This window comes from Lichenostomus cassidix, chromosome 1, assembly GCF_008360975.1.
Source record: "Lichenostomus cassidix isolate B80296 chromosome 1, HeHo_3.0, whole genome shotgun sequence".
NCBI classification, from domain to species: domain Eukaryota; kingdom Metazoa; phylum Chordata; class Aves; order Passeriformes; family Meliphagidae; genus Lichenostomus; species Lichenostomus cassidix.
Genome location: NC_139479.1, coordinates 93,795,387 through 93,822,553, shown reverse-complemented (window position 1 = coordinate 93,822,553; position 27,167 = coordinate 93,795,387). Strand labels below are relative to the sequence as shown.

Here is a 27,167-nt window from a genome sequence, read left to right as displayed (position 1 = left end):
CTCCAGGACAAGAGACCAGAACTGCTCTTTGCTATGGCTCTGTGAATACAAATCAGCTTAAGATGATATTGTACTGTCCTCTCAGAGCCCTTCATAAGCCCATGGTATGCACAGAGAATGAAGAGCAGCCTAAGTAGTCAAGATAAAATTGTGTGGGAGATGGGTTTCCATCTAGAGCAGGTGTTCTCAGAGATGATCCTGCTATGCCTAATTTTAGTGCCCAACCTTTTCCATCAATTCCCTGGCATGCATGCCTTCTCTTCTGATGCTCTACTGTTTGGATTTCCTTTGGCTTCCTTTGCCTGTCTACCAGTATCAGTGAACAAGATTCTCCAGCTTCCCTAAGCTTATCGAATTCTCTTTCTCACTTTGCCTACATGTCTCAGCAGCTGGCTGTCACAAAACTCCTTAATCACCTTCCTGGTCTCTGAGAGGGTTTGTTTGTGTGCAAATTAAGAACCTGGTATAAGTAAAATCAATAAAGAACAAGGCTACAGCAATGCAAAACCTATTATTCATTTATTGGACAAATGTAGTTTTAATGCTCATGCTTAAGGGTATGCTTGTAAATATGCTAAAAATGCTTGGAATGTGGAAAGCTCACTGTCTGACACCACTATTTTCTATGAAGCTTTGCAACCTAAAACTGGCACCTGGGGTCATCATGGCCCTTAAGCCAGTACCACCAAAGCCACTGCTAAGTCCACCATCAAATCCATCAACTCAGAAACTGAGCCCTAAATTCTGGCTTGTTCAAGAGTGAAAATCCTACATCAGATCTTCCTGAAACAGATCAATAGTCCTTGTTGGATAACAGCTGCACAAGTGCTGTGCAGTGTTGAAACATGGTCAGTTTATACTTTACAGGGAGTAGGATCTGCAAGCTGGAGGAACTAAGGTCACTTAAGTTGCTAGTTTTATTTGTCTATTCTAAGCCAAGAAGCAGGGCAGATGGATGTTCTACAGGCACCCACAGTGGGAACCCAATCCACCTGAAAAGCAGAGTCCTGAAGCATGTGATATCCATATCTACTGAGGGTGAGTGGCCTGACTTACTCTTGGGTTTGCCCAGAGCACAGCTCTTGGTTAGTTTTGTCATTAGAGATTTTTAACACAATATAAAAGAGACTCTCGGTAAAGCTGGTAAAGACTTCTGTTTTTATTGATGGATCTACTCTCATTTTTATCAGATATTGATGTCTTCCTGTTGTAAATACCCGGAATTCCCCTGTATGGGCAGACCTTTATTGCAGTGGAGTTACACTGAGGGCTGTAACAGGTAATATCCCATGCAGCCCATCAGAGACCTCCTGATGCCATTTTCTGCACACTTCCAGCTACTAAACACTGAGAAGCTGGTAGGGATCACTGGGTTGGTTCCAAGTACAAAGCAGAGGACAGGAAAGTCTACTGTGTGTTGGGAAGTATATAGTATGTTTCCACCTTATTGGAGCAACTGTGCAGGGAAGCCATTTGTATAGAGTTGCTATGTGAAAGGAAGTTGTATGTGTTCGGAGTGGCTATATGTATATATAAGAAAGGTAACTGTGCATATGCCATAGATTTGGGTATCATAAACATGTATGTAATAAGCGAATTTCATTGGGGGATACAACTGTCAGTGCACCTTGAAAAAATCTCTGAATTCACTGTTGCAAGCATGTGGGCTGGCAATTTATGTATTAGCTCTAGAGGGAAAGAATTATATTTTCAGCAGACAGCTGATGAGTCTTGGTACATTTTTGTGAGCTTAACTGACCTTCTCCTGTAATCACTAATCCTCATCCCACCCTGTCTGTCCCCAAGCTTTCCAAGTGGAATACACTCAATCTGTTTAAACATTTTGAAATGGGCAGTCATAGTCTGTCATCCTGCAGACAATAAATTTCCACTGACGATCCCTGCATGAAAGAGAGACAAGAGAGAGGTATTAGTGAGCCAGAACTCCAGAAGATGCTATATAAGTAAGAGTAACTTTATACCAGGTATTGTGGCAACAAAAACATCTGTCGGCCATTAACTGACTTTCATCTGAGTGCTTGGTGGTTTTGAGGGCTGAAAGGACATTAAATATGTCTGATAATTACAATTCCTTCACAATTTTTACAAGGTAAGAAAATCAGCTCTCTGAATAAGTAGGTTTCTGCATATCTTCAGAAGACAGTGAATCTTGATGGTGATCTGTCCTGAATCAACTTGTAATCAGTGACCAAGAGGAAAAGGATGGTTCTGTCAAAAGTTATTGTCATATTGTCATATATTGCTCAGTAATGCGTAAAAAGTAAAATGTACTTGGGTGGTTTTCAAGCTATGTCTAAGAGGGGAGTTATCCACCCAGCAAATTTCACTCTTTTTTTTTTTTAATGTCTTTCATGACTAGATCTTCCAGTTAGTGTCCTTTATTAAAGATCTGAAGCAATCAATAGTGAGAGAAATGAAATTCACTTCTCATCCTTGATCAAGTCACATGTGAGGAAGAGAAACGTTTATGAGTTAAAGGAGAGTTTATGCTCTTCCCAGTCTGTGAGTAGTATTCTCTCTCAAGAGAGTGATAGGAAAGCTAACAATTGTTAGTAAGAAGCCTGACTGGAGCAGTGGGATTCAACAGTGGAGGCCAGTGATTTAGTGTCCAATAGCTGCAACAGGCTACAAATTTAATTTCCACCGTAGCTTATTGTGCATTAAATTTTCCTTTGACAAATAGGTGTGAGGATCAAATACTGTTCTGCTGTGGAGGGAATGTTGAATTTAGGCTGCTTGATACTGGCTAACTTGAATTTACATTTAAAGTACAGTTCTTGCATATAGCAGTTATCATTTACATTGGTAATGGGTAGTCCTCCAAGAGGTTTCTGAAAGCTTGGATTCTGCTAATAGTGATGTCCTAAACCTGAGGCATGGGATGGATAATGCTGCTGGAGTGATTTAATAGGAGCTTGCATTTAAAGACCCTAGCACAGCACTGGTTTTCTGGAGAGGAAGCTGGTCCCAAACTGCTGCCTCTTGGGAATGTGCTGAGACCACTGAGCCCAGATTTTGGTATTAACTGTGCTTACGTGGTGTTATTGACTGGGTGACTCTGCCCTGGAATACGATTAGTTTGACTCTTAAGCTCTGTGTAGGTATAAAATGTCTCATTTAGCTTTCGTTAACTGAGGTTTTTTAATTGGAAATTTACTGTGCTACTTCATCAGTTTATCCTGAGTGTCATTTGGAACTGGGTCTGTCTCATGCTCATCAGCAAGTCTGGTATTTCAGTTATATAGAGTTCGGCTTTGGTTTTCCTTAGATCTTTCCTAGATGTTTTTAAATTGTAATTCCCTCACAAAACTGTTAGCAAAGGTTAATGAAATGCAAGATTCATTCTTAGGTTTATTTTAAGAATCCTTTATTTGGTCTATGTGCATGCTCTTCAAAGACAGTTATTACTCTTTTGGTCACTAAGTTACCAAGAGAGATAAAAAATAAAGAGCACTCATCTGTGGAAAACAGGATTATATTGGTCAAAGTTAAGGTCTGCTAAACTAGCACCCATTGTCAGAGAGACTTTTAGTTCAAAATCTTAGATCAAATAGTCTTTCTAAAATAGAACAGTGTGAAATTAAAAGTCAAGCTCTTTAAAATGAATCTATTTTAGTCACTTGAATTGATAACATGCTTTAAAATACTGGAACAGAATTATTTCTAAAGCTGCCATTTAAGCTTGGACTTGCAGGTGCTAGCATATATGCTCATGGTTGGTGCATTTCATGGCACGATACCTTTTTCTCTCTGTTACTTGTGTTAGAAGTCAAGCATGTGTGTTCAGCTTTTCAGAATGCAGTACTTTGTACTATTGTTGCTGTGTGCTTAATTCAGTAATTATCAGCCTGGTTCAATTTGTAGATCCCTTACAAGTTTACCAGTGGTGGTGCAGATCCCATTAGGAATTGCCTTATGAGGCACACTCTAGAATATATCTGAACTTGCCTTTGCAGATCCTTAACACCAGTTCAGTAGGTGTCATCCCCTCCCAGTTGCTAAATTAATGCATTTTCCTTGGCTTCGGGAATGAATATTGAACTGTTGCTTTTGCTTTCCAGCTGTCATGTATTGTCAGATTTGAATTTTTGATGTATAGAGAAATTTCTTTTATCTCCAAATATTGTTGAATAATCTGTTTCAAATTCAGTTTAAAAATTCTGAGAATTCCTGTTCATATTGAGTTTGACAAAATCCTCTTTCTTTGGTCATATGAAACTTATTAGGGACCTTAAATACCCTATAATTTAGCTCAGCTGAGCTTGGTGGATGTCCAGCTTGTCTAGGCATTTCAAATGTACTTTACTGTTGGGGTATCTGGTATTTATTTTACAGTGATGATGTCTGAGCAGTTAAGAAAAAACTGGCTATCCAGATCACCCAAGTAAATGGAACAGAGAACAGTTTTGTAAAAAAATGAGCTTATGGCAGTCTGCATGTACTATTTTTATACTACATAGCAAAGGAAAAGCTGTGGCACTTACCAAGAATGCCTGGTAATTGCTACTTCTCTGTCCAAGACACTTGCTGCAGGTTGGGCTGTGAATGTTCCAGTGGTGCTCTCTGGACTCAGGAGACTGATCCAACCAGATCACAGCCACCTAACAATGCTCCACTGGGAAGCCATGCCATCATCTCTTTAAATGTTTCAGCTCAGGCTGAAGGTATTGTGTTGTTTGGTTTTTGGGTTTAATTTTGGAAACTGTTTTGCCAAGGGTTTGCAATGTGCACACGTATGTGGGCAGTTTCAGTTGTTTACAACCTGCTTCACGTACACCATGTCCTTCTCTGAAATTTGATTATATCAGTCTGTCTAACAAAAGATACGGCCCTTCCATGCAAATGTTCCCTTCTTTATGTCCTCAGGTCATCCTGTCTGCATCAGTGTTGTCACCACACTCCTGAATGGGCTCCCAGAGATGCTTCAGGCCTCTTCTAATTCTTTCCAGCTGCTTTTGTCTTACTTTATAGACAGTTGTTTTCTCCTTTTGACCTATTTAAAATGGGACTGGGAAATGTAAATATTAACCACTTTTGAAGTCTGTTCTCCACAAAAAGCAGTTGAAACCTTTGATGATCAAAACCAAATCTTTCATTCATTCCTCATACACAGGCATGGAAACACAGAGAGTGATTACAGAAGTGTTGGTGGGGATAACATAATTCTAAACTTTCTACATCCTTTGCCACCAGCATCACATGCTGTCTCAAATATCTTTGTATTAACACTGACCTAAGTGATGCAAAGTCTTAGGGAGTAGGAAGGGAAGATATGATTTCTGCAAGTGTATTGAAAAAGTCTAAAAATACCTACCTGATTAAAGTTATTGGGAAAGCTTAAATGGAAATACCTTCAGAAGCTTTTTTTGTGCCTCTCGTCAGCTCAAGAACATTGTCCATCATGAACTAAATAGTATGGATACACGTTTAATGTGCTTGAAAATTAAGAGCAGCTAAAAATTGTTCACATAGACAAGTGGAACATGTGGGCATCCCTGCCAGGCTGAGACTCAGAAGATCCTATTCTGCTCCTATTCTGCCTCATGAGCTGCAAAGAACCATTTAGGATGACAAATTTTGCTGACTCTTGTGATTCATACTGCTCAGAAGGAGTGTTACAGCCTGAATCTGAATTCTGAACTGGTGTAACCAGAATTTTTTTTCACTTCATACACTTGGCAACACAAATTGGTTTTAGTCATTCTGGAAGCTGAGGGCCAGAAACTTCACTGGCACAGAAAAGTTTTCTAGTTTGCAATTCATAAAATGTTTTCTCTGTGGTTTCCACCTGCTACTATTGCAGGTTTATCTTGGCCACCAGAGCAGTGGTAGGTACAAAGGTGAGCTGGTGGCTTCTTCCTCTTCTAGGCATCGTGGTCTTGTGAGGACCTTTACTCCTGATGTACATTCCCATGAAGCTGGCTCTGCTTCTGGCCAGTCCCCCTAATGCCACCCTGTTCTGAAGGCTGTGTTAAGCCTTCAGCAGAGACAGAAATCTGCTCAGAGGCATAGGCTACCTCAGCTGCTTTGTTTTCCAGACTTGTCCTTGTGATTCCAGACTTTAACCTGGTCCACATCCGATGGAGTCTGGAATCCAGCTGCAGGGGAACGCACTGTCTGCATTATTTCCCCTACTCTCTGCCACAGCCACAAAGAACAAGCATTAAGAATAGCACTGGGAAATATTTAAGAGGAAAAGCCCAGAACAGGGCTGTCCTTTATGACCTTTATCTGAAGCGCTATATAGATACCTTTGAGTCAAGTATCTGTGAAAGTTATTCTTCCACTTGTAGGAGCAATTTGCAGACATTTGGTAATGAACAGGATAATGTATTTTAGTCAGGAAATTACAGTTATGGACCTGTAGCAGTCTTACAGTGTATTATCATTTCTGGAAAAGCCTCCTTATTTTTTGTAACCTTTTAGTTGAGTCATCCCTATGGTGAACTTTGGCTCTATAGAGAGCATTACAGTGACAAAAGCACTCTGGCTACTTTGAGCATTATTAGAGACACCTTGAAATATTGGTGTCTTTAAACTTCTCTCTTCTTTCCCCCTTTTCATGTAGCCAGTCTTGGCAGAGCAGTGCAGCTCACCTTGTCTGGCTGTCTGTGCTGGGCTTGATAACAAATGCTTTAATATACTGGACTGAGGTGCCTGATAAAAAACATCAGCAAAGAAATAGCTCATGATTGATGTATTAGAGGTCAGCTGGAAAGATTCAAGATCCCTCTCCCACAATCAGGTTTCAGTGACTGCTTATGCTCTTCTTAAACTGCTCTGTTAGGATCTCTGTAGCCCCAGGCAGACAACAGTGTGGGGTTTTATGTTTAATCCAAATTTTAAAACTTTGCAGTTCTACATAGTAAAAAGGGAGAAACACTACTTTTTAGCCAAGCAGAAAAATTATGAATCCATTTGCATGACTATGACTTCACTAGCCATAGGGCCTCTCCCAAGAGGACTAGTAAATGCCAAGAAATGACCAGAACTGATCAAGAAAATGTAGTTACTCATTTTCCAGAAAGGGATCAAGGTGCGCTGCATTGCCTGAATTCTTGATGTGGCTTGAATCTGTTAGAATTGTGTTGAAATGGATTGGGCAATTTACAGCATTCACATTGCAGCTTGTATGGTCTTGACTTTGCATGCTGGCAGATTCCCTGCTTCTCTGCAGAGAAAAGTGGACCAAAATAGGCCCCTCATTCCCTGAGGGTACAGTGTGTTTTTACTGAGCTCAGTGAAATATGCTCCAGCTAAAGGTAGGTGAGAAGCAATACTGAAGATCTGCTGCACTTTGTGGAGCTCAGATTCAGCCCAACCTGCCATTGCTGTATTTTTCACTGCTCAGATGGACATGGCATATGCATGAAGATGCCCTGCTCCTGATGCACCACCCTGGACAATGAATCATATGCACTGTGAATTTTGGTCCTCAGAAGTACCAGCGTGATGCTGAGTACCACAGCAGATGGTATAAATAGCCATGCACTGTTGGGGAGAAATAGAAAAGACAGACTTTTTAAATTTTAATTTGTAATGAAACAGACGAAAAGCAAACCTGTCCACAGCAGAGAAAGTTGTGGTTGCCCCACGGATGTAATAGTCATAAGAGTACATCATCATGTCCATATCTTCTCCATAGTGTCCTGGATATTCTGTTGTTAACCTTTACATCAAGGAAAAAGAAGATAATATAATTTACCATCTTATAGAAGAGTCCAGTTGAATTAATAAAACTCAATTAGTAGATTTTTCCTGCTTCTTTGAAATTTCTTGTTTCTTAACAGTACCACAAGATACAGTCTCACATGAGACTGCCTTTCTATTCTATGCAACTAATTCAGGTAGCTATTAGAATAAAATTCAGCAACTTTAGAACAGTTAAGAGCAAATTGAAGTGTTGGAATATATGTATATACATCTGCAGCTCTGGGATAAAAGCAATCTGAAAACCAAGGTAAAGCTTTTCTACTACTTATGTCTTTATTGCAGGGATTTGCTCCAGCCTCTTGTGAGTCTCTCTGATTTGCTGCTCTAGAGTGCAGTAAATGTTGCCAAGTCAAACGACTCTAAGCATTTATCCACTTATGAATTATATTAAGTGAATGTAACAATTAATTCATTACTCTTTGTTGTTTCCTCTTTCTGCCTAATTTATAATGTAAAAATATGGGCCTGGACAATATTTGTGCCGTGTGTTTTATCTGAGAACCTCAAAGTGCTTCTTCAATTATTAATCAAATTATGATTGCTGCTTCCCTGGGAAATAGGCAAGTAATACTGTAATTCATTTTACAGATAATGAGCAGATTCAGGAAGGAGCTGAAAGCTTGACCAGTGCTTTCTGTCAACATTATATCTGAGGTCTGAATGGAAACCTGGCACTCCTTGTATGACATCATTTTACATGGGAATTGCTAGTGGAGTTGTGTCAGCTTCACTCTGAAATGGCAAAGGGAAGAATCAGGTTCCCTCTAAGGGAGATGCTGTCCCTGTGGAAATAAAGAGCCCAATTCCTGTGGAGACTAACAGGGTTAAGACACCTTTATAGAAATCCTGATAACTTTTTCCTGTCTTATTCCATCCCAGCCGCACTACTTGAATGATGGTTGAAGGTGATCCAAGCACATTCCAGTCAGCACTAGGGCATGTTTGCATTTTTTTAAATCGATGGAGTTTAAGCACAGGCTGAAATATTTTACTCACTAGGAATGCAGTTATTGGGATGGGTTTGAGTTTTTATAATGAAATGCTTTAGGTGTATTTGGAGCCCAAACCAGTAACTGCTGGAGAAATCAGAAGCTGAAAGCTGACCTGAAGACTGAGGTACTCTGGGCTATTAGGTTGCTTTCCAGGTCATGTTCAGCTTTTGAATGTGAAAGAACATCATTCAGTTGGAACATCATTCCTAACAAGTCATTTTTCCTTGACAAATGAAAAATGGGTCTGCATGTGAAACTCAAGCATGACCTTATAAGATCCCCAAGTCTCATCAATCAACTTCTTTGAATGTATCTTGTTCTCATGCTTCCTGTCCTTTGGCCATGGCAATCATCACACAGATTTTGAGTTACAGTTCAAGGCACCCATCCCAGAGTGTGTTTGGGAAGCAGAAGATCAGGTCAGGTCACAGTGTCTGTTGTTAAAGTTCTGACAAAGGACACATGGATTTACAAAGCCCTTGCAGTGCTGAGCCATTGGTAAGAAATAACAACAGTATTTCACAGCTCATGCAGACAGCTGCTGCGGATGAGAAGAAAGAGAAGAAACTATGTACACTGATCCCGAGCCAGAGGAGAGTCCCCATATTTAGTTTACTAATTTGGAGCCCGAGTGTCTGATAGCCATCTTCAGAAAATCCAGGGTCATAGAAGGTTTTAAAAATGTGGTGTGAAGACCAGCCATGGACCAGGATTTAATTTTGCATTCTCCCATCAACTCCAGGTTTTGACACTTTGTTTGGCTACTATTATGAGAAAACATTAAGACGTGTGTTTTCCTATGTTTTACCAAATGCGTTTCATAACATCTGTTTGGCACTCAGCAAGGAAAATGTTCTGTAATCTTGACCAGCAGTATGTACTGGGCAGATGAGACTGTGCACAACACAAGGTTAAAAAGCTGCTTTTTGCTCTACTCAGAAACACAACTGAGAGACAGTCCTTTGAACTTCTTTTGTGAGCCTCTCAGTTGAAAAGTAAATCTGATGACAAGCTTCTGAATTGCTGTGGTCTCACAGACCTTTTGCAGAAGCATGCAGTGTTATTCTGAAGTGCAGTGTGAGTCTTCACTTAGCTTGCCTCTCTTTTCTTTCTGACTGCTGTCATCTCCTCCTCCCTCTCTACTAACTTCTCCACATTACAATGCAGCCTCTTAAGGCTCTTCCACTAAGAAACATTCAAAAAGCAAATATATGCAATTACTGAAAATAAATTGTTTGGGGACTTGAGCTGCTCTGAAGTGTGTCTTGTTACACAGACAGATGCCTACTGACTCCTTTTGTTCTGAAGAGAAAAATTCTAAATAGTGCCATGACAGCAGTGTTCAAGTTCACATGAGTCTGTGTGGTCTCTCTAATTCATTTCTCTTTGATGATTTCTGTACTCATTTCTGAAACTGTTCCCCTAAGCCCCTGCATTTCAAGGTTGTCTGGCTTGCACTGTGTCCTTTAGAAGAAAATGCAATTGATTGTCCATGTAAGCAGGGCTCTGTGGTGCGTCCCATTCCTTTTCCATTATCTCCATCTTTTGAGTCTTGTGTGGCTAGCACAGGCTTTTCCCATGAGAATTCTTCTTGTGTTTTATAAATAAAGATAAAGTTTGGATGTTATTGGAACAGTGTCCCAGAACTTGGGCAGTGCAGGCCTGGCCAATCAGGCCTGGGGGAAAGCTTCTGACTGACCAATCTGGGTGACTTTTGAAAACTCTATATATATGATGAAATCAAAACAATAAAGGTCATTCCTTCTTGCCACTGAGAACTGGTGCTTTCTTTACTCTGCTAGCTGCTCAACAGCGACAGTCTTGGGGGTGATTCACACAAAATGTGTCTGCACTTAGAGATGCTCTAGTATTTAATGCCCAGAGATAGTCAGTATGTGGTTTTCTGAACATGAGGAGGAGAAAGGTCATTTAAGACAGCCACTTAGGGTCTTCCCAAAGTGGTCTGCCTGGCACTGGACAGTGGTCCCCTCAGGCTTTGTTGTAGCTCGGTCTGCACCTTTATTATTAAGTACTTTACTGAAAATGTTAAATGTTTTATTCACTGATGCCTACAAAGTGCATATCAACTTATGAGCCACCTACCATGTCCCTACAGGCACATAATTTATTTACAAATATGGTAGCATTTGTAAGCCATGTGTGACAATGTATGGTTGTACCTGAGAGGAGTTGTAAAATGAGTGAGAGACACTTTTGCCCTAATTAGTGAGGGTTTGCCTGCCCGCAGGCAAGACTGGTTTGGAAAAAGCCATCCACAGTAACCTTCACAGTGTCGTGTAAGCACTTCTGGCACTGAACTCATAGCAAAGAAAATTGGGCTAGGAGAGCAGTGAGAAGCTCAGGAATTGCTCAGAAATGCTCAGAGTTGCTGCTGCTGTTTGGGGTGTTATAAGACCCCTGTGACCAAGCCTGGGTGCTTGTGGTGCCTGAGGGGATATGTGACAGGGGGTCCTAGAAAAGAGGCTTGCAAAGCAGCTGTGAGAAGATGTGTGTTATACAGTTTGTGGGCTCTAGGCACTTAGTAATTTCGGTGCCAAACAAATGCCAAGGGGCAGTGGACAGAAGAGTGAATTTAGTGGAATTGTTTGTTAAACCCAGATACACACACAGGTGTTAAGTGTGGAGAAGGACTTGTAGGGGAGAAAAGAGTAATGTGAGACCTTTAACAAGTGGTAGTCTTTTCAGTTGGTATGATCTGTTTGCAAGAAAATACAGAAAACAGGAACTCTGATTCAGCTTTCCAAATCTGCTTCTGGATAGTATCAGGTGTATAATGTTTGGGCTCAAGAGACTTGAAGAACTAATGGCATTGTTGAGAGAGGAGAAGGAAGGTAATTCTATGTTAAAGACTGGGAAAGAAAATTTTCTGATAAGGGATGTAAGTAGTTTAGCCTGTGTGTGAGACAGCAGGAAAAGCTGACAGAAAAAGGTATTTTCATAATGACATTTTTAGGTAGAAGAGAGTTGATGTGGAATGGTTTATCTTTTCAGTCGTTTGCATTGCTCCAACCATCCACACGTTTTTAGAATGTATTTCACTATAATTCTATAAATCTTGCTCAGGGCAGGATATGTACTGGGAAAAAAAAAGGCATTAAATCTTTACCAGGGTTACTGTTGTTTTTATTTTAATCTGAAAATAGCTGTGTTGTTTATTTTCCATGGTGAAGAATTGCTATGGTAGAGATTATTAGAAAACATGGAGTTACTCTTTTAGAACTGAGAAGAATGTTTTGTACTAATCTGCAGTGATCTGTGGCACTCTTTAACAATTGACTTCAGAAATAGTTATCATGAGTCTATTATTTACCAATAAGAAAATCAAGTCACACCAACAGCCTTACTATGTACAGTCTGCTAATTAAAGAAATTAATGGGAACTGTGGGTATGCCTTGCCTTCAGATACCAAACAGATAAAAGAAATTAATCTTTTGAAATATCAGAGATAGTCAGTGGTAGAGTTTCTGGCTCCAATCATTGAATATACTTATTCCCTGATAGTAAGTACATGGGTTTGGAGTATCTTACACTGTTCACTTCATGTGCAGCTTCAGTGCTAACAAGATGAATGGCTCCTCTTTCATCTTCATTTTCCTCTTTGTCACTGAACTCTTCCTCTAACAATGTCACAGCCAAAAGAAAGAACGTTCCATTTCAAGAGGAAAATATAAGCTTTGACACTAACTTTCTGACCTTTGAGGACAGGAGGTGTCCCCTGAATGGCCTTACTGTCAGATGTTGTTTACAAGTGCTTCAAGAGTATGCTCTTCCTAAAGGAGAAATTTCTTTTCAAGAGCCACAAGCTTGCAAGTTACATTCAATGAACATGGGAATTATATGCCTCTTTAATCAATTTCAGCCCTCCCTCCAGCTGGAAGACAGAGGTCATCTGCTTTAGGGAAATGCATACTATGCTGAAAAGCCAAAGAGGGTCCTAGTAAGCTGTCTACAGAAATTCCTGCAAATGCTCTGAGTTTATATCCCAAATTGCTGGGCTGCCAGGGAAGTAGAGGTGTCCTGGAGCTCCTCTAGAGACGAGAGGTTCTCCTGTGTGGCCATGTCATGTGTTTTGGAATTGAGTCCAGGCTCCAGGCTCTGAGCCCATGGATTCACACAGACACATCACTGCTCCTATGTTCCCACTGTGCTGCACTTAAAGCCAGAAGCCCTCTTGGGGCTGAAGAGCCACAAGGCTGGCACAGCAGGAGCACAGTTCTTCGAGGCTTACATGAGCTTGTACAAAGCAGCAGCAGAGAGCTCAGGGCAACTTGTGCTTGTTCCTCAAGAAAGACATGTCCAAAACAACATTAGCTGGCTTTCCAATGTCAGAGCGAATGTGTTTCTCCTAAAATGTCTCTGGAAGATGGTCCTGTGGGTTGAACTGGAAGATTGTATTTGGTGGGTAATATTAAAAAAAAAAAAAACCAACCCTCCCCCAACAGTTAAATACCTTTTAAAAAATGGAAAAAGAGGTGAGGGGAATTGAGTTGTCCAGAACTGCATGTTTCCACCACATCTATTCTGAGTTCACCTCTTGGATTTGTATTTCTGCTACTGGTTATCTCTGAGAAGCCTGCATAGGATCACATAATTTTCAGTATGTCTTTTGTGGCAGGTTGAGTCAAGAAAACAAGTAAGTACTTCAAGTCCCATAACTCTTGGAAAATGTAATTGTTGCCTGGACAGTGTCACCATGACAGAGAGCAGCCACAGCTCCAGACAGACCTTCTGGCACTTGGACTGCTCGTTGTTTGAAGAAGGGAAACAGTCATAAACAGTCTGTACAGACTTGAGGCTGCTCTGTGACATGTGTTTGCTTTTGAGAGTATGGAGTCAAGCTTTCATTTCCTGGCAAAGACAAAAATCTGAGCTCTAATGGGACCACTTAGTGACACTGTCTCTGCATCTGTGATAGATTTGCTTCCTTTGTGGTGCAAATCAGCACACAGTTTATTTTACTGTGGTAGCATTCCCTAGCCAGGTAAAGTAAAGAGAGATTTTCTGCCTCCTGCAAGGAATGTTAATTATTTTCAGGGTATTAAAAATGTGCAGAATCCATGACAAGTCTTGGCATGATGGAGAAGGAAACTAAGTACTTGTAAAAAAATTTACAAAGCAAGTGCAAAACTATGAGACTGGAAGAGCTTAGTAAATTTGTTTTCAATATGAGCTTACTGCAGAGGTAAACTGGGAATTATTGGTAAGAAGATGAGCTGTGAAACAGAGCTACTGGGTTCAAAGAGTAAGGTTATAAATGCTACTGAATAAAGTCCTTCGGTGTGTAGTTGGCTTCAATCATTCTATTAAGCAAAGTGAAAGCAAAGTGTTGGTTTCAGTCAGCATGACAGTATTATAAATTAGTATCCCAATAAATACTAGCAGTTCTCAAAAAACACAGGGATGTTCTAGGTGTAAAAACCAGGGCAAATTCTAACAAACCCTTTGCATGGCTCATAGACATAAGAAAAACCTGTCTTTATTCACTGTAGGGTCAGCTCACTTCAGAAGGACCATAGTCCTGAAGAAGAAAAGCCAAGAGAAACCATACATCAGGATCAGCAGTCTTACTGCTTTCATATTTGCCAGAGAGCCATGTATGGAGACAACTGGGAGAGGAAGGACTCAAATACCCAAGGTAAGAGCTAATTTGAAACAAAGAGTTTTGTCATACTTCAGTATTGTCAGTTTTCTTAGAAATGTGTTTCTGCCCATATCTGGTTTCATAGTTAAGGATACATTGCACATTAAAATTCAATGCTGCTGAGAAATTCTGCAGCATGGATTTTCTTTGAATATGGATTTTTTTGTGCAATGCATGATCCAAAAGGTACCACCATCATTGCATACTTTTCTGGTATTACTTTTCCACATCGTCATATACTAACAGAAGCCTTTGCATGAAAATAAGCTGCTTCAACCAATAAAGAGGAGCCAGCAGCATATTCACAACCATTTCTCCACAGTTACTTTATTGACAGCTGGTTTCCAGAATAGAACTAATGCTACTATAGTTTGGGGCCGAAACTGCAATAAACAATGATACTCTGTACACACACATTTTTGTTGTGTCTTATATGCATATACATTGTGAGGTCTCACTCATGGTAGCCCTCAACGACTTTGCAGTCTGTTTGGAAAACATATTTTTTTCTGTCAAATGCATCTTAACCAGAATGCAAAATACAGACCAGAAGAGTGATGTGTGAACAAGGTCTTGTGACAATAACTTGGAAATGCCAGTGGAAGTTAGATTGTGAGTGAGATCTCCTTGGCCTAGGAAATGGGAAGTTTGGTTTCTATGCACTGAAGTTTAACAATTCAGACAAGTCACATCTGTGACTTCACAAGTAAAAGTGGGTCCAAAGCATGGAATTTCACACTACTCCAGTGAAGTTCGTGTTGGTTAGATGTTAACATAACAGCCAATACTCACCCAGAGTATTAGTACACTGTATAGGCAGGGTAAAGGGAGTAAATCAGAAAAGAAACCATTCCAAGCAGATGATAGAAAAGAGACCCCTGTTTTGGAGGGGAGGCTTTATCTGCATGGTGTGGGTTCTCCAGTAAAAAAAGTCCTATGTTGGACCTCAGGATACCTCTGGTGAAAAGGGACCTGAAAAAGTCCCTGCTACAGCCCTGTGCTCCAAGCATGGTCAACCACAAGGTCAGACCAGGCTTCTCAGCCTTTATTCTGTTTAGTCTTGAAAGCCCCAAGGAGTCTCAATGGTCAATCTGTCCTCATAGAAGAAGCAGTTTTCTTTACATCCCACTGAACAGCAGTCCTGCCCTCCAGTATGTTGTGGCTAGCACAGGTTTTTCTCATGAGAAATTTTCTTGTGTTTTATAAATAAAGATAAAGTTTGGATGTTGTTGGAACAGTGTCCCAGAACTTGGGCAGTGCAGGCCTGGCCAATCAGGCCTGGGGGAAGGCTTCTGACTGACCAATCTGGGTGACTTTTGAGAACTCTATATATGTGATGAAATCAAAACAATAAAGGTCATTCCTTCTTGCCACTGAGAACTGGTGCATTCATTACTCTGCTAGCTGCTCAACAGCGACAGTATGTCAGCTGCACCCCCCAGTCTGGTGTCATATGCACACTTGGCCAGCATGTGCTCTGTTGCCTCCTCAAGGTCATTGATAGAGATGTTAGGCAGGACAGGCACCCAGGCAGGGTGTCACCTTTTAACCACTGTCCTCTGGGTCTGTTAAACTACCATAATTTAACCCATCTAGTTGTCTGTCCATCCAGACCATAGCATCCTAGTTTGGCTAACTATATGTGGAAAGAGCTTATATATACCTTGCTAACTCGAAAGGCAGAATGGTTTTTTAATGAACCCATAATCACAAACTGTGCACCAGAAGCTGTCCACAAGCCAGGTGACATGGTTTCTCACCAGTTTTACAGCTTCCTCTCCCAAGGGAATGTGAGCCCATGGGGTTTCTACTCTGCTTAGAGGGAAAAGCACTTCACCTCCCTTTGAAATGCTGCCTTTTCTGCATGGAACTGAAGGTGAACTGCATAAGGCATTCTTTCCCAAGCATAAAAATGGAGCCTTGTCACTGTTGGAAATAGAAGGGCAGTACAGGAGTCTGTTGCAGCTGCAATGAAAACTAAAGACTTCAGTAACTCCAAACATTTACATTAGGATTTGCCTTACTCTGAATGCCAATTTGCAAGGCAGAGACAAAGCTTTTCCTAGTTGTCAAGACAACGTCTGAGGGAAGCAGAACTGTCAACAATAACAAAGTCAGAGACTTCTGTTTTCTCCCTGAAAATGCATGCAATATTAGAGGAGTACAGGAGATTGGAAGAATTGCTTAAAAGTCTGGGTGACTTTCCCTCAGAGGGAAGAGCCTGGGCAGGTATGTAAATAAGCCCCCAGGTAGAGGATATCCGTAGGCAGTGTTGGCTGGAAAGGAGGCAGAGGAATGTTCAGAAGAATGTTCAAAGATTTTGTTACAGAGTTCCTGTAATTTAAAGGCTTAAAAAATAAGAATAATAAAAACATTTCTTTTCCTCCTGACTGTGAGGAGACTGAAGGATAAAAAGCAAGGCAATGCTGTTGTGTTTGGCCAGTAGCCAACCAGCCAAGACCAATAGGCACATAAACATACCAATAGGTACAAAAAAGTTTGTATGCATCTCAATGGGAAGCTTATTTCAAAGCTGAGGTTTGGAAACAAAGATTCAAGCACAGATTTTATCCCCCCCGCCATGGTTATTCTTTGTATCACTGAGAATAGCTGAATTTAACCTGAATGTAACCCTGGAGCATAAAACTATGAGTTCTCTTAGACAGAATGGACAGGAGCAATATGAGCTTCCTCTACACAGTCTGCTCCCGTCTTCCATCTTAATTTAGAGGAAGCACACCTGTGGTGTGTTTTAGAGAAACAGGGAAGCTTGGGATGCACAGCTCGTTTTTACACAGTCTCTGTGAAGTTGCCAGCACCAGTTGTGTTACTGTGTTAGGATGAGTCTGCCTTTTTCTTTTGGTTTTCTGATCAGTGGCTCATTTTGACTTTGATCTTTAAACAGTCTTGAGAAAGGAAGCATAGTTGTATGCACTACTAATATTTTTTCTGAGGTAACTGGCATAAATTCACTCCTGTAGGTCATTGTGGCACAAATGTGTAGAACAAAGGTGCTCCTACTCCTGTAAATGTGCTGGATTTATAGTGGGAAAACGTCATTCCACTTTGGAGATTTCTGTCATGGTTTCCAGCATAGCTAGGCTGATGCTGATCCCCAAGCCTGTTCATTGAGGTCCAGCTATAGACTCATAGTGTAACTGTGCCCTTATTCTCTCCCCTTAGCCATGGATCCTTAGGAATCCTGTAGCAGATTGGAAATTACATGCTTAGCTCCAAAAGGCACAGTTAACTCTTTTTCAGACAAGGTTTCTGACAGGTCTAGCAGCCAAAGACATTTATAGGGACCGTTGGGGGAAAGAGGCTGACAGGTTTGGTGTCTGCTTGAACTCACCAGCAGGAATATGGGCATCTCCGGCTGTAGCGGCAGCAGTAAAATTGCCATTCACGGTCCAGCACCGATGGAAAATACTGACTCTGGAAACCAGCCACCAGCCCATTGTTTGAGCAGGTTTGATACCTAAAAATGAGAGGAAAGAAGAGAAATACAAGGAAGATGCAGTGTTAGATTCCTTGATAGTTTCAAGCATTTCTCAAGGCAGCATTAACATTTTTGGTATCGAGTGGAAGTAAGGGTTTGACTTTGTGCTGAGAAGCACTGTTTGCACTTGCTGTGTATTGAGTAACTACTTTGTATAAGAAAGCAGCAGTAATTAACTGATGTCTTAACATTTATGTTGCACTTTAAACTATTTAATCTGGCTAAAGTATTTAATCATTCTGGCATGCTAACCAGGCAAGAAGATTGTTCTGGTGTTGGTATTCTCAACCATTTACAAATCATGAGACTGACTTCAAAATGGTCAATTAATACTTTTGTCTGTGACTGTTGGTATTTGAGGATTTGGGCTTTATTGAACTAACCTTTTCAACTGCTTCTCTACCGAAAAAAAAAAAAGAAAAAGAAAAGAAATTTTAAAAAAAGAAGCTATAGATGCTGTTTTATAAAAGAAGTTCATTAACTTCTTTAATTGTTTTATTTCACAATTTAATTAAAAACATTTAGGCTTGTGATAAAGTCATGATTTGATAGCAATCACATAAGGAAAACTGCGATTCAGACATTACGGAGTTTTAAGACTCATATAAATTTTATGACTGGATTTTCAAAAGAAAAATCTGCTGCTTCATGCTTTCTGTGTACTCAGGAATTCTGTCATACATGTGAATCACTGCCTTCAGGCAGAATAGATGTGGTCTCGAAGCATGCATACCTCTCTGTCTGCACACCCTACAGCACCTGAACACTGATACCCAAAGTAATTCAAGTGGTAATCAGTTTGAAAAGCTTGCTTCTTGGAGACTAAAGACAAGGAGCACATGAAAACAGACAGGTCATTAAGTAAGCTATTGAGTGCTCATTCTCTCAAGCACCCTACCAGACTCATTGTTTCCCTATCCTGAAAATTACAGGAATGTGGTTTCTTCCATTTCTTTTCCTTTAATCAAGGAAAACCTGCAGCAAACTTTCTCTGTGATTTCATAAAATCAATTACAATGATATATCCAAAAGACACTTTCAGAAGTAACTGTATGATTCACAAATACCAAAAATTTCCCTTAGTTTCATTCAACGACCTCATTGTTTATTTTTATGACCTGAAGTTCCCAGAGGGGAAAACACATCATCTAGCAGAGTTTGGATTTGGAAAGTCATTCACTTGTGCACCAGGGGTATTGGTGCCTGCAAAGACAGAGTGAGGCTCAAGTGTTTGTATGCAAAAGCTGAAAAACTGATCAATTTTGAGCAGTGCAGTGATGCATTTCTTTGCCTAACTTTCAGCCTCCAGTTTTGAATCCAGGGGTCCCTTCTCTATGTCCCTTCCCCTGTGTTCTGTTGTTCAGACATTTCCATTTATGTACAAATGTATTTACATTTGTTTGTGTCCCTGCATCTCCCACATTGCTGGGGCCACAGGTACTTGTGCTTTGTGAGACTTTTTCAAGGACCTTCAGAGTGAAGTTGTGGTGGGGACTCTGAGTTGCTATGGCATCACAGCAAGTACGACAGTCTGGCTTTCACTCAGAGGATTTCAGCAGGACTTTGATAGGAAGTTGCTCTGATTTTTGGCACATAGGCCATGGGAACATAAAGCTAAGACTCTGTGTAAACATATTGGATAGTAGCAGATGATTGGTGTTATTCTGATGGAAGAATAGTTGATACACAGAAGTATGAGGATTGGTTGTACCTGTTACAAGATGAGCATTAAACTGTGTAAAATAGCAACAAACCTGTGCCTCATCTTTTTCTGTCTCCCACCCTTCCCTGTTACCTGCATTTACACTGCTCAAGTCCTCGTGTCCCTGGGACATTTTCTAGCTCTTTTGCATAGGTACAATAATGGGATCACTTTGTTTCTCTCTTCTTTTGCACTTCCTCTGGGAGGCCCAACACTGCCCTGCAATTTCCCATCCCCACTGATAGAGCATCTGATATTCCTGCTCATACTTTTCTTTGCAGGAGGCTCTACCTTCTTTTCTCTTTGCACCTTCTCAAATTCAGTCTGAGAAGTCCTGTCCTCTTTCTCACTGTCTTTGCCCTACAAGAGTTTTTATTTTCTTGATACTTTATTCTCTACTAATATTGTCCAACTGTGATGGAAAGTTTCATTTTGAAAGAGATGTCACTCATGGACACTTCTTTCTAGAGTGAATTGAAAAACAAACCTAGCTAGCATAACACTCATATGTTTACCTGCACACATATTTGGGTACCAGATTGTAGGAAAGTGTGGATATTTTTGATTCTGGTTCTATCTTCTCATGATAAGTTTGATAAAAAAAAATATAATTGGACTTACCTTAAAAATTAGTTTCTTAGATGGGTAGTATAGCTGGACATAAGTCATGTTTTATCATTAAATTGCCACTTTGTTTTAACATAATTCAAAGTAAAATTTGAAATACATGTTAAACCTCCTGTTTACCTCTCTCTCTTTGCTTCTGTCTCATACACAGAGTCCTGAAATCTGTTATTTAAGCTCGGTATTGGGTTTAGCAAAAGAAAGATAATGGTGATGTTGAAGTACTTTTCTTTAGCTTTGAGATAACAAGAAGATTAACAATAAGGTTTTCTTCCTTGATGTTTTCAATTTTCAAGTAAAATCCAGATAGTCCTTCAAAAATGAAAAGATGAAAAGAACCTGGAGTGCTTATTTGTGAGCTCATATAAAATATTTTCTTCTCTTTCCTCTTCCCAGATAGAGACTTTCCTACAAGCAGAAAGTAATTCTTCAAGGGAAACAAACAACCCCTCCCCACACACCTTTTTAGTCAGTTGCTCTATGCACTAATCTGAAAACAACACTTAATATGTCAGAATTTTTTCTTCTCTGTTGAATTCACTACTCTTGTCACAGCAAATCCTGAAGCAAGTAGGGGGAATAAAAACTAGTAATTCAGGAACTTTGATTTATAGCCAAGTCGTAACAATGCCTTTTTTCACTAGACCCACTCTTTTTAGCACTTTTGTTATGAAGGGTAGTTCTGTATTCAGAGTTGATGTCACTATGTTCTCCTCACTCCTGAAATCCTGGCATTGCTAAGAAGAGAGGAAAATGCTTCTTACAAGGTGAATGCAGCAGAACGTGAGAAACTGGCTGAGACTGTGTGGGATTAAACTTGGCAATGGCTGGGTTTTCTTTTTCTAGTTGGCTCAAGTTGCAATGCGTGAAGAGTTGCCTTTTGGATTTGGTACTGGGAGGAGGCGAGCTGGCTGATGGGGGGAAGTGAGAAGATTGGTGGTGAAGATCAGGTGCTCTTGAATGGGAAGTTGCCCTTTCCGTGGGTACAGCTGTTGGAAATGACTGCACTGTTTAATGGAAGGCCTTATTTTGGGAGGAGTTGGGTGTAGTAGCAGAGATATGGTATCTGAGACTTTGCTGGTCTGCTGTGATTCCTGTGAAAAGCCTCTCCTCTGCCAAATCTTCTGAACTGGTTAATGAGTGTTGTACAGCTGAATTCTGCCATGGCAAGCAACCAAAGCATGCATCCATTTTAAAGATTTAGTTCAGGTCAGAACTGCTTTTGTTGTTCACTGTTAGGCTTTTATCTGTGAGACCAAACAAGAGCTGGTTTGAAACAAACCCACTCATAATGCATATGTGAATTTTGGGTCAGTGCATGACCTGTTTCACCTATAGATTCTCTTAAATTGTGCCACGTTCTTTGCGAACAATGAAATAGCCTCAGCAGCCAAGCATGTACCTCATTGATTCAACAGTTGCCTGCCCGGCTGAATACAAATATTGCTTACAACAATAGAATTGTTTTGAGCAATGGAATCAGTTTTGGTGTCACTTCATACTTACGCCTACATCTTAATTTTGCTCTTTGCTAGACAAAGCCCCAGAGTGTTGTGCCCCATTTAATGTCTCACTCTGAGACTCTCTGTTCCTCAGGTACATAAGCAGCATGTTATCCTGAGGATGACAATCCAAAGAGGAAGACTAGTCACTACAAATCTGCTCAGGGAAGCCCAGGTCAAGATGCAGGAAGTGGTGCTTTTAGAGCCTGCATGGAATCCCTGCTGCTATCAGTGATAGTGCTCCCTGAAGCTCTCTGGAGACATGCAGAGCCTGGCACACAGCTCAGTAGGGACTGGGTCATGCTGCATTGAGGGTGATTTGTTCCTTATAGCAGGGCAACCTGAGAGTGTCATTCCATGTCCCTGTGGAGGGACTCTTTGCCCTCCTGCTCTCCTGAGTTATCTTTGTGGAGCATGCTCCCTGTGTGTAATTTGGTTAATTGCATTATGAGAGTGAATTCAGTGGCCAGTCTGTTACAGATGATGGAGGAGACACAGGAGGTTGAGGGCAGGCTCAGAACACTTGCAACTCTGGCACTGAGAAGGAACAACTTCTATGTGTTTGATTAGGCCATGTCAGTCTCCAAAAGCCACTTTGATGAGGAGACTTCCCTATCTGTTGTGGAGCGCTGAGACATGTTGTCGTGACTTCCACACGCCAAAGGCAACCTCTGAAACATCTTCAACAATCTTTGTCTTTCATTCAAGGGGCATTTATGACTTACTTTTTTCTCCCTGACCCAAGGGAAGGCAAGGCCCTATTCACCCTGTTGATTTCTTCTGGACAGTGGCTTATGAGGCCTCCTTTTCTAGAGAAACATTCCTCTTCTCCTCAGATGCTCCCACTGGACTCGGTCCATTGCAGCTGTGCTAAATGGACTTGTAGCACTATTCCTTTAACATAAACAAAGGTTTCTGAAGAAAATTAACTTGTTTGTGTAGAGAGCACAAATGGGAACATTTTGAAAGGGCAGCTGGATTATTGGGTTTGGGTGATACAGCCTCAGATTTGAAATTTGGGATTGGTCAGAGATCGGGAGCAAAACCAGTTCCTACTGATACACAGAGGTGTGCTGCCAGTACCTGAACAGGAGGCTCCTTTGCTCAGTAGTCTGTCTTTGCATCTAGTTTAAGGAGAGTGAGAATGGGAGTGGGGAGGGAGAATCTAGATTATCTGTTTTTTCCAAGTCCCATCTAAACACTTTCTCTGAAGTCTAAGCAAGGAAAAGAGGCAATAAACATGCAGTAAATAGCTTTTGGCTGGAAATGCTTCTGCTTTGTGCTTTACAGCTAGCTGGGAATACATTTGGGATATGGCATGGTTTCATCTGTATTATGTGGTGTAAAGCAAACATTTTTTCTTGGAAAGAAGAGTTGTTTGTCTTCACTCCCAAGATTTTGTTCCTTTGTTTGTGTAATCCCTGTCTTTTGGTAAGATAGTTTTCAGGCAAGAAAAATAATTTTTTGTAAATACTTTGTTCAGGGACTGGTCTGCAGACACAACTCTGTAGTACTCAACAAAGCAGTGAAGAACAGTCTCACCTTCTATCACTCAGACCTTAGGTGGTGAAATATTTAAAAAAGATCAAAATTCTTCCAGTACAAGTGGAGATAAGAACATAAAATTTGTCCTTCCTGAAAAGACAGGATTCTTTGAGAAGTTGCAGCATACAAGTTAGTAGAAGGACTGTCAAATCAGGGCATGATCTGGAGACTTTTCCCTGCTCCAGACATGAGTATTTCCAAATTATCCAGCAGCTGGTTCTTGCTCCCAGTTACTCTCTCTCTCTATTGAATATCATCTTGGTTAGCAGATAGCCTCTGAAGGGGTAAGGTGTTGAAACAGATTTAACAAAGCCTTTTTACATGTACTTAACTTTTAACAAATTCACAGATTATGAGGCTGAGAAGGCATTCCTGGTCATCTGATCCAATCTATTGTCACAATTTTCTGTTTTGAGTCCTGTAACAGGTTCACAAGCTTCTCATGTCCTTTCAGCAAAACACAAACGCATATAATCTCTTCAGAAGTGTATGCACATATATGATTAACTTCAGGGATGCATTTATGCAGTGAAGCACCATAGTTAGATATGCTCTGAAATGCCATTAGGTAATTTCAGGTAGTGGTCAGAAGGCATTGAGCTTCATGAGCCTGCTTGTGAATGAGATGGGGTGCCCCAGAGAGCAGTTTTTAGAGTACCTGTTCTCTCCATCAACCCTGCAAGGAGGCAAAGGTCAAAAACTAAGCATCATTAGGCATTAGATTGCCTAATGTGGATCTGTGTTGTTGTCCTCTTTCTACTGAATAGTTTTTTTCATATCTGAAAGATTCAAATTTTTATGGCTTAATTCTCTAAGTCTGTATAATACCTAGTGGTAGTGAAGGAAGCAAACTTACCAGGAACCTCTGCCAGTGGTTCCCTCTTGCCCCCAGCTCTCCTATCCCTGTGGTCCCCCCATCCATTTCTGTCATTTTGCCCCAAATACTAAAGGCCAGAGAAAATAATGAGTTGGAGACTCTTCTCTCTTTTATATTCCCTCCTAATTTTCTGTCTTAAGCTTTTCTTTGTTTATTTTCTCTTCTATAGGAACTTCTCTTGGGTTTGTCTCTATTGTGCAGCTGCACAGCAGTCAGGAATGGCAATTTGAGAGTCTCTATTTGAAATTTGAAATGTCATAGGCATAATTTATCAAAGATAATTTTTTTGGTGTTTCTGCCAGACTAGAGTTTCTGACTAGGGTTCTGGCTAAGAAACCAGAGGGAATTCAGAGAAGAGCTGTAGGTATGATCAGTGCTTGGTTAGGAGTGTTGGAATATAAAACCTTCAGAGGAGAACTAGAAGAATGGAGATGTGTTCAGCCTGAAAGCAAAAGCATGGGTGAAGGTGTGTGGGTGAGGGAAAAGCATAGCTGCTACCTATTATTATTAAATTAAAGAGATTTTACGAAAGGATGCAGTGAGCTCGCTCACATTACTCAGTGAAGTTGGGGCAAAGAATAAAAAGCCCCAGTTGCAGCAAAGTAGCAGCTTTTGACACCATCTCCCACAGCACACTCCTGGAAAAGCTGTCAGCCCACAGCTTGGGCAGGTCATCCTTCACTGGGTAAAACACTGGCTGGATAACCTGGCCCAGAGAGTGGTGGGGAATGGTGCTGCATCCAGTTGGCAGCCAGTCACTAGTGCTGTGCCCCAGGGATCTGTGTTAGGGAAATCCTACTTAATACTCCAGGGAGTATTATATGTGACTTAATAGTCCAGGGAGCTGGTGAAGTTCACCATCCCTGGAAATGTTTAAGGACAGATCAGAGTTGTGCTCAGTTAACGTGTGGTGTTCGGTCATAGGTTGGACTCAGTGATTTCAAGTCTTTTCTAACCTAATTGATTCTGCAAAATTTTAGCCAAAACTTGGCAGCCTTGTAGTTACTGGTGATACAAGCAATTGAATATCCCTGGATGTGGTGTGCAAGGTGAGACAAAATACTCAGTGAGACAGAGCTGAAGAGGGAATATTATTTCCCTACTAGGGAAATAATATAATTTCCCTACTAGGATGGGAAATGAACTAGCAAGTTCAGCAGAGTGCTGTGTCAGCTGACAGAGTTAAGCAATTAAAGAGGGTTTGACAAAGAAATACATTTGGAGAAAAGATAGGGTTTGCTATAGGAAAAAAAGTAGGCAACAAAGAGGCCCAAGTGGAAAGATATTTTTGAGGTGAAGGAAACAAGATTCAGATAATACACTGTGGATGTAGTCATGCTAAGCATACGGAGCATGGTGATGAATGGTTACATAGCAGAAGAAAATGTTCTGTATAGACTTAAAGAGTATCCTGTCTGTGAGAAGTGAACAAGAGCAATTGCTGCCAGGGATTTTTAGAAAGAGAATAATAAGTTTATTTTGAACAAAAGAAATGTCAAATTCAAAATTATTATGCAATATGTAGAAATTGCATCAATGTATAAAAAATGAAGAAGTCATCCAGGGTTATCACAGTGTCTTCCTTCTGCCTGTTTTGCAGCTCTCCCCCTTTTTTTCAATTCTTATTTCAAAATTAAGTATAGGGTCAATCTTTTTTTTCCCTTAGCAATTGCATCAGCCATAGGCATGCATCACGTGGTAAATGAAAGAGTATGAATAATTCAGAACAAAATTTTTAATCATTTAAAAAGCAGAAACTTCACATTTCATTGCTAACCTATTCCCACATAACAAAATTTAAAAAATCACATTGCAATTTCTGGAACAAAACCATTTCAAGTATTTGAAAATACTCATTCCTGCATGCATTTCATTCTGTCCAAAGAATATTTCAAATTCAGAGTTGTCCAAAACTCTGTTTCCTATTTCATGAAAAAACTCAGAAGATAATTAAATACTGGATATTCTGCCCAAAAATGAGATCCTATACATATTTCCAGAAATTATTGCTGCCACATAATGTGTTCACCTTTTCCTTCAAGGCTGATGAAAAATGTAACATTTAGTGAAGCAAACTGACTGTATCAGGGAATTAACATGATCTTCTGCTATCATCGTGCAGATATATATGCCACCATAAGCGCTTTTTAGTGTGGATTTTTGGCTCCTGTAATAACAGCACAACTAGAAAACAGCATTTGTCTATGCCCAAGCCAAAAAGCTTAGCAGCAAAAACAAAAAGCAAAGAGCCAGTGCTATACAGAGATTATTTTTCTAGTGATAAGAGCATGAAGAGTTTTGCAATTTGTTCCTCATTTTAGTTACTGATTGAATGTGACTTTTCAAGAGAGACTTTATTCTCTCCTCACCAAAGGTTTTTGCCTCATTTTCCTTATCATTGAAACAATAGCAATAGAACCTCTTCGCAGCTGAGATTGTGAGTGACCAAAGGACACTGGCATTTGTAAGGCACACTGACACCCTCCAGCAAGAAATTGCTACAGAGAAGACAAATGTGATGCTGATCACCTCCCATGCATTGTGATTAATGAGTCTCAGGCAGTGAAGCCGCTGGTTATCATGGCTTTAATATGCATTTGCATTGCTCTGACCACGGTATTAGGACCCACATTCCACAGGGGTTATCAGGGCTGTGCCCTCCAGGGATGGTTGGGGTTATCCTACCATTCGGTTCCTGCCCTGTTGATCTCTTCCCACCAGCACTCTGTCGGCTCACCGAGGTTCTGGGATGCTGGCATGCAGGCATAATTCCACAGTCTGTCAGAGCCTTCCTTCTTGCTGAAAACACTTCTGATAGCCACAATCACCTGCCCATGTGGGCACTGAAAGTTGAAACCCTGCCGGTACACGTTGGCCCATTCATCATTATCTCCATAATTATAGGGACCATAGTAATAGTCACCGTACTGGCCCCATGCCACAGTCACCAGAGGCAGGAACACACAGAGAAGGAAAAGGTCCATCTTGAAGATGTTCCTGGCTTAGAAGTGCCCCTCTGGTTTGTTGGG

At 40.6% G+C, this 27,167-nt stretch overlaps 1 protein-coding gene and 1 long non-coding RNA gene across 3 annotated transcripts in view; one reads left to right on the top strand and one right to left on the bottom strand.

The window, feature by feature from the left end:
• LOC146445311 (uncharacterized) overlaps window positions 1-27,167 on the top strand; it is a 273,530-nt gene that overhangs the window by 153,833 nt on the left and 92,530 nt on the right. For both annotated transcript variants that reach the window (XR_014854489.1, XR_014854491.1), the window contains exon 3: window positions 14,238-14,383. This is a non-coding gene — a long non-coding RNA (uncharacterized LOC146445311). The remainder of the gene's footprint in view (window positions 1-14,237; window positions 14,384-27,167) is intronic.
• On the bottom strand, window positions 501-27,167 carry DPT (dermatopontin). Its single transcript, XM_085071497.1, has 4 exons — window positions 26,824-27,167; window positions 17,742-17,867; window positions 7,583-7,690; window positions 501-1,901 (listed from the first exon to the last, which is right to left on the bottom strand). The coding sequence occupies exons 1-4, from the start codon at window positions 27,120-27,122 to the stop codon at window positions 1,835-1,837; spliced, it is 600 nt and encodes a 199-aa protein (XP_084927623.1). The 5' UTR covers window positions 27,123-27,167; the 3' UTR covers window positions 501-1,834.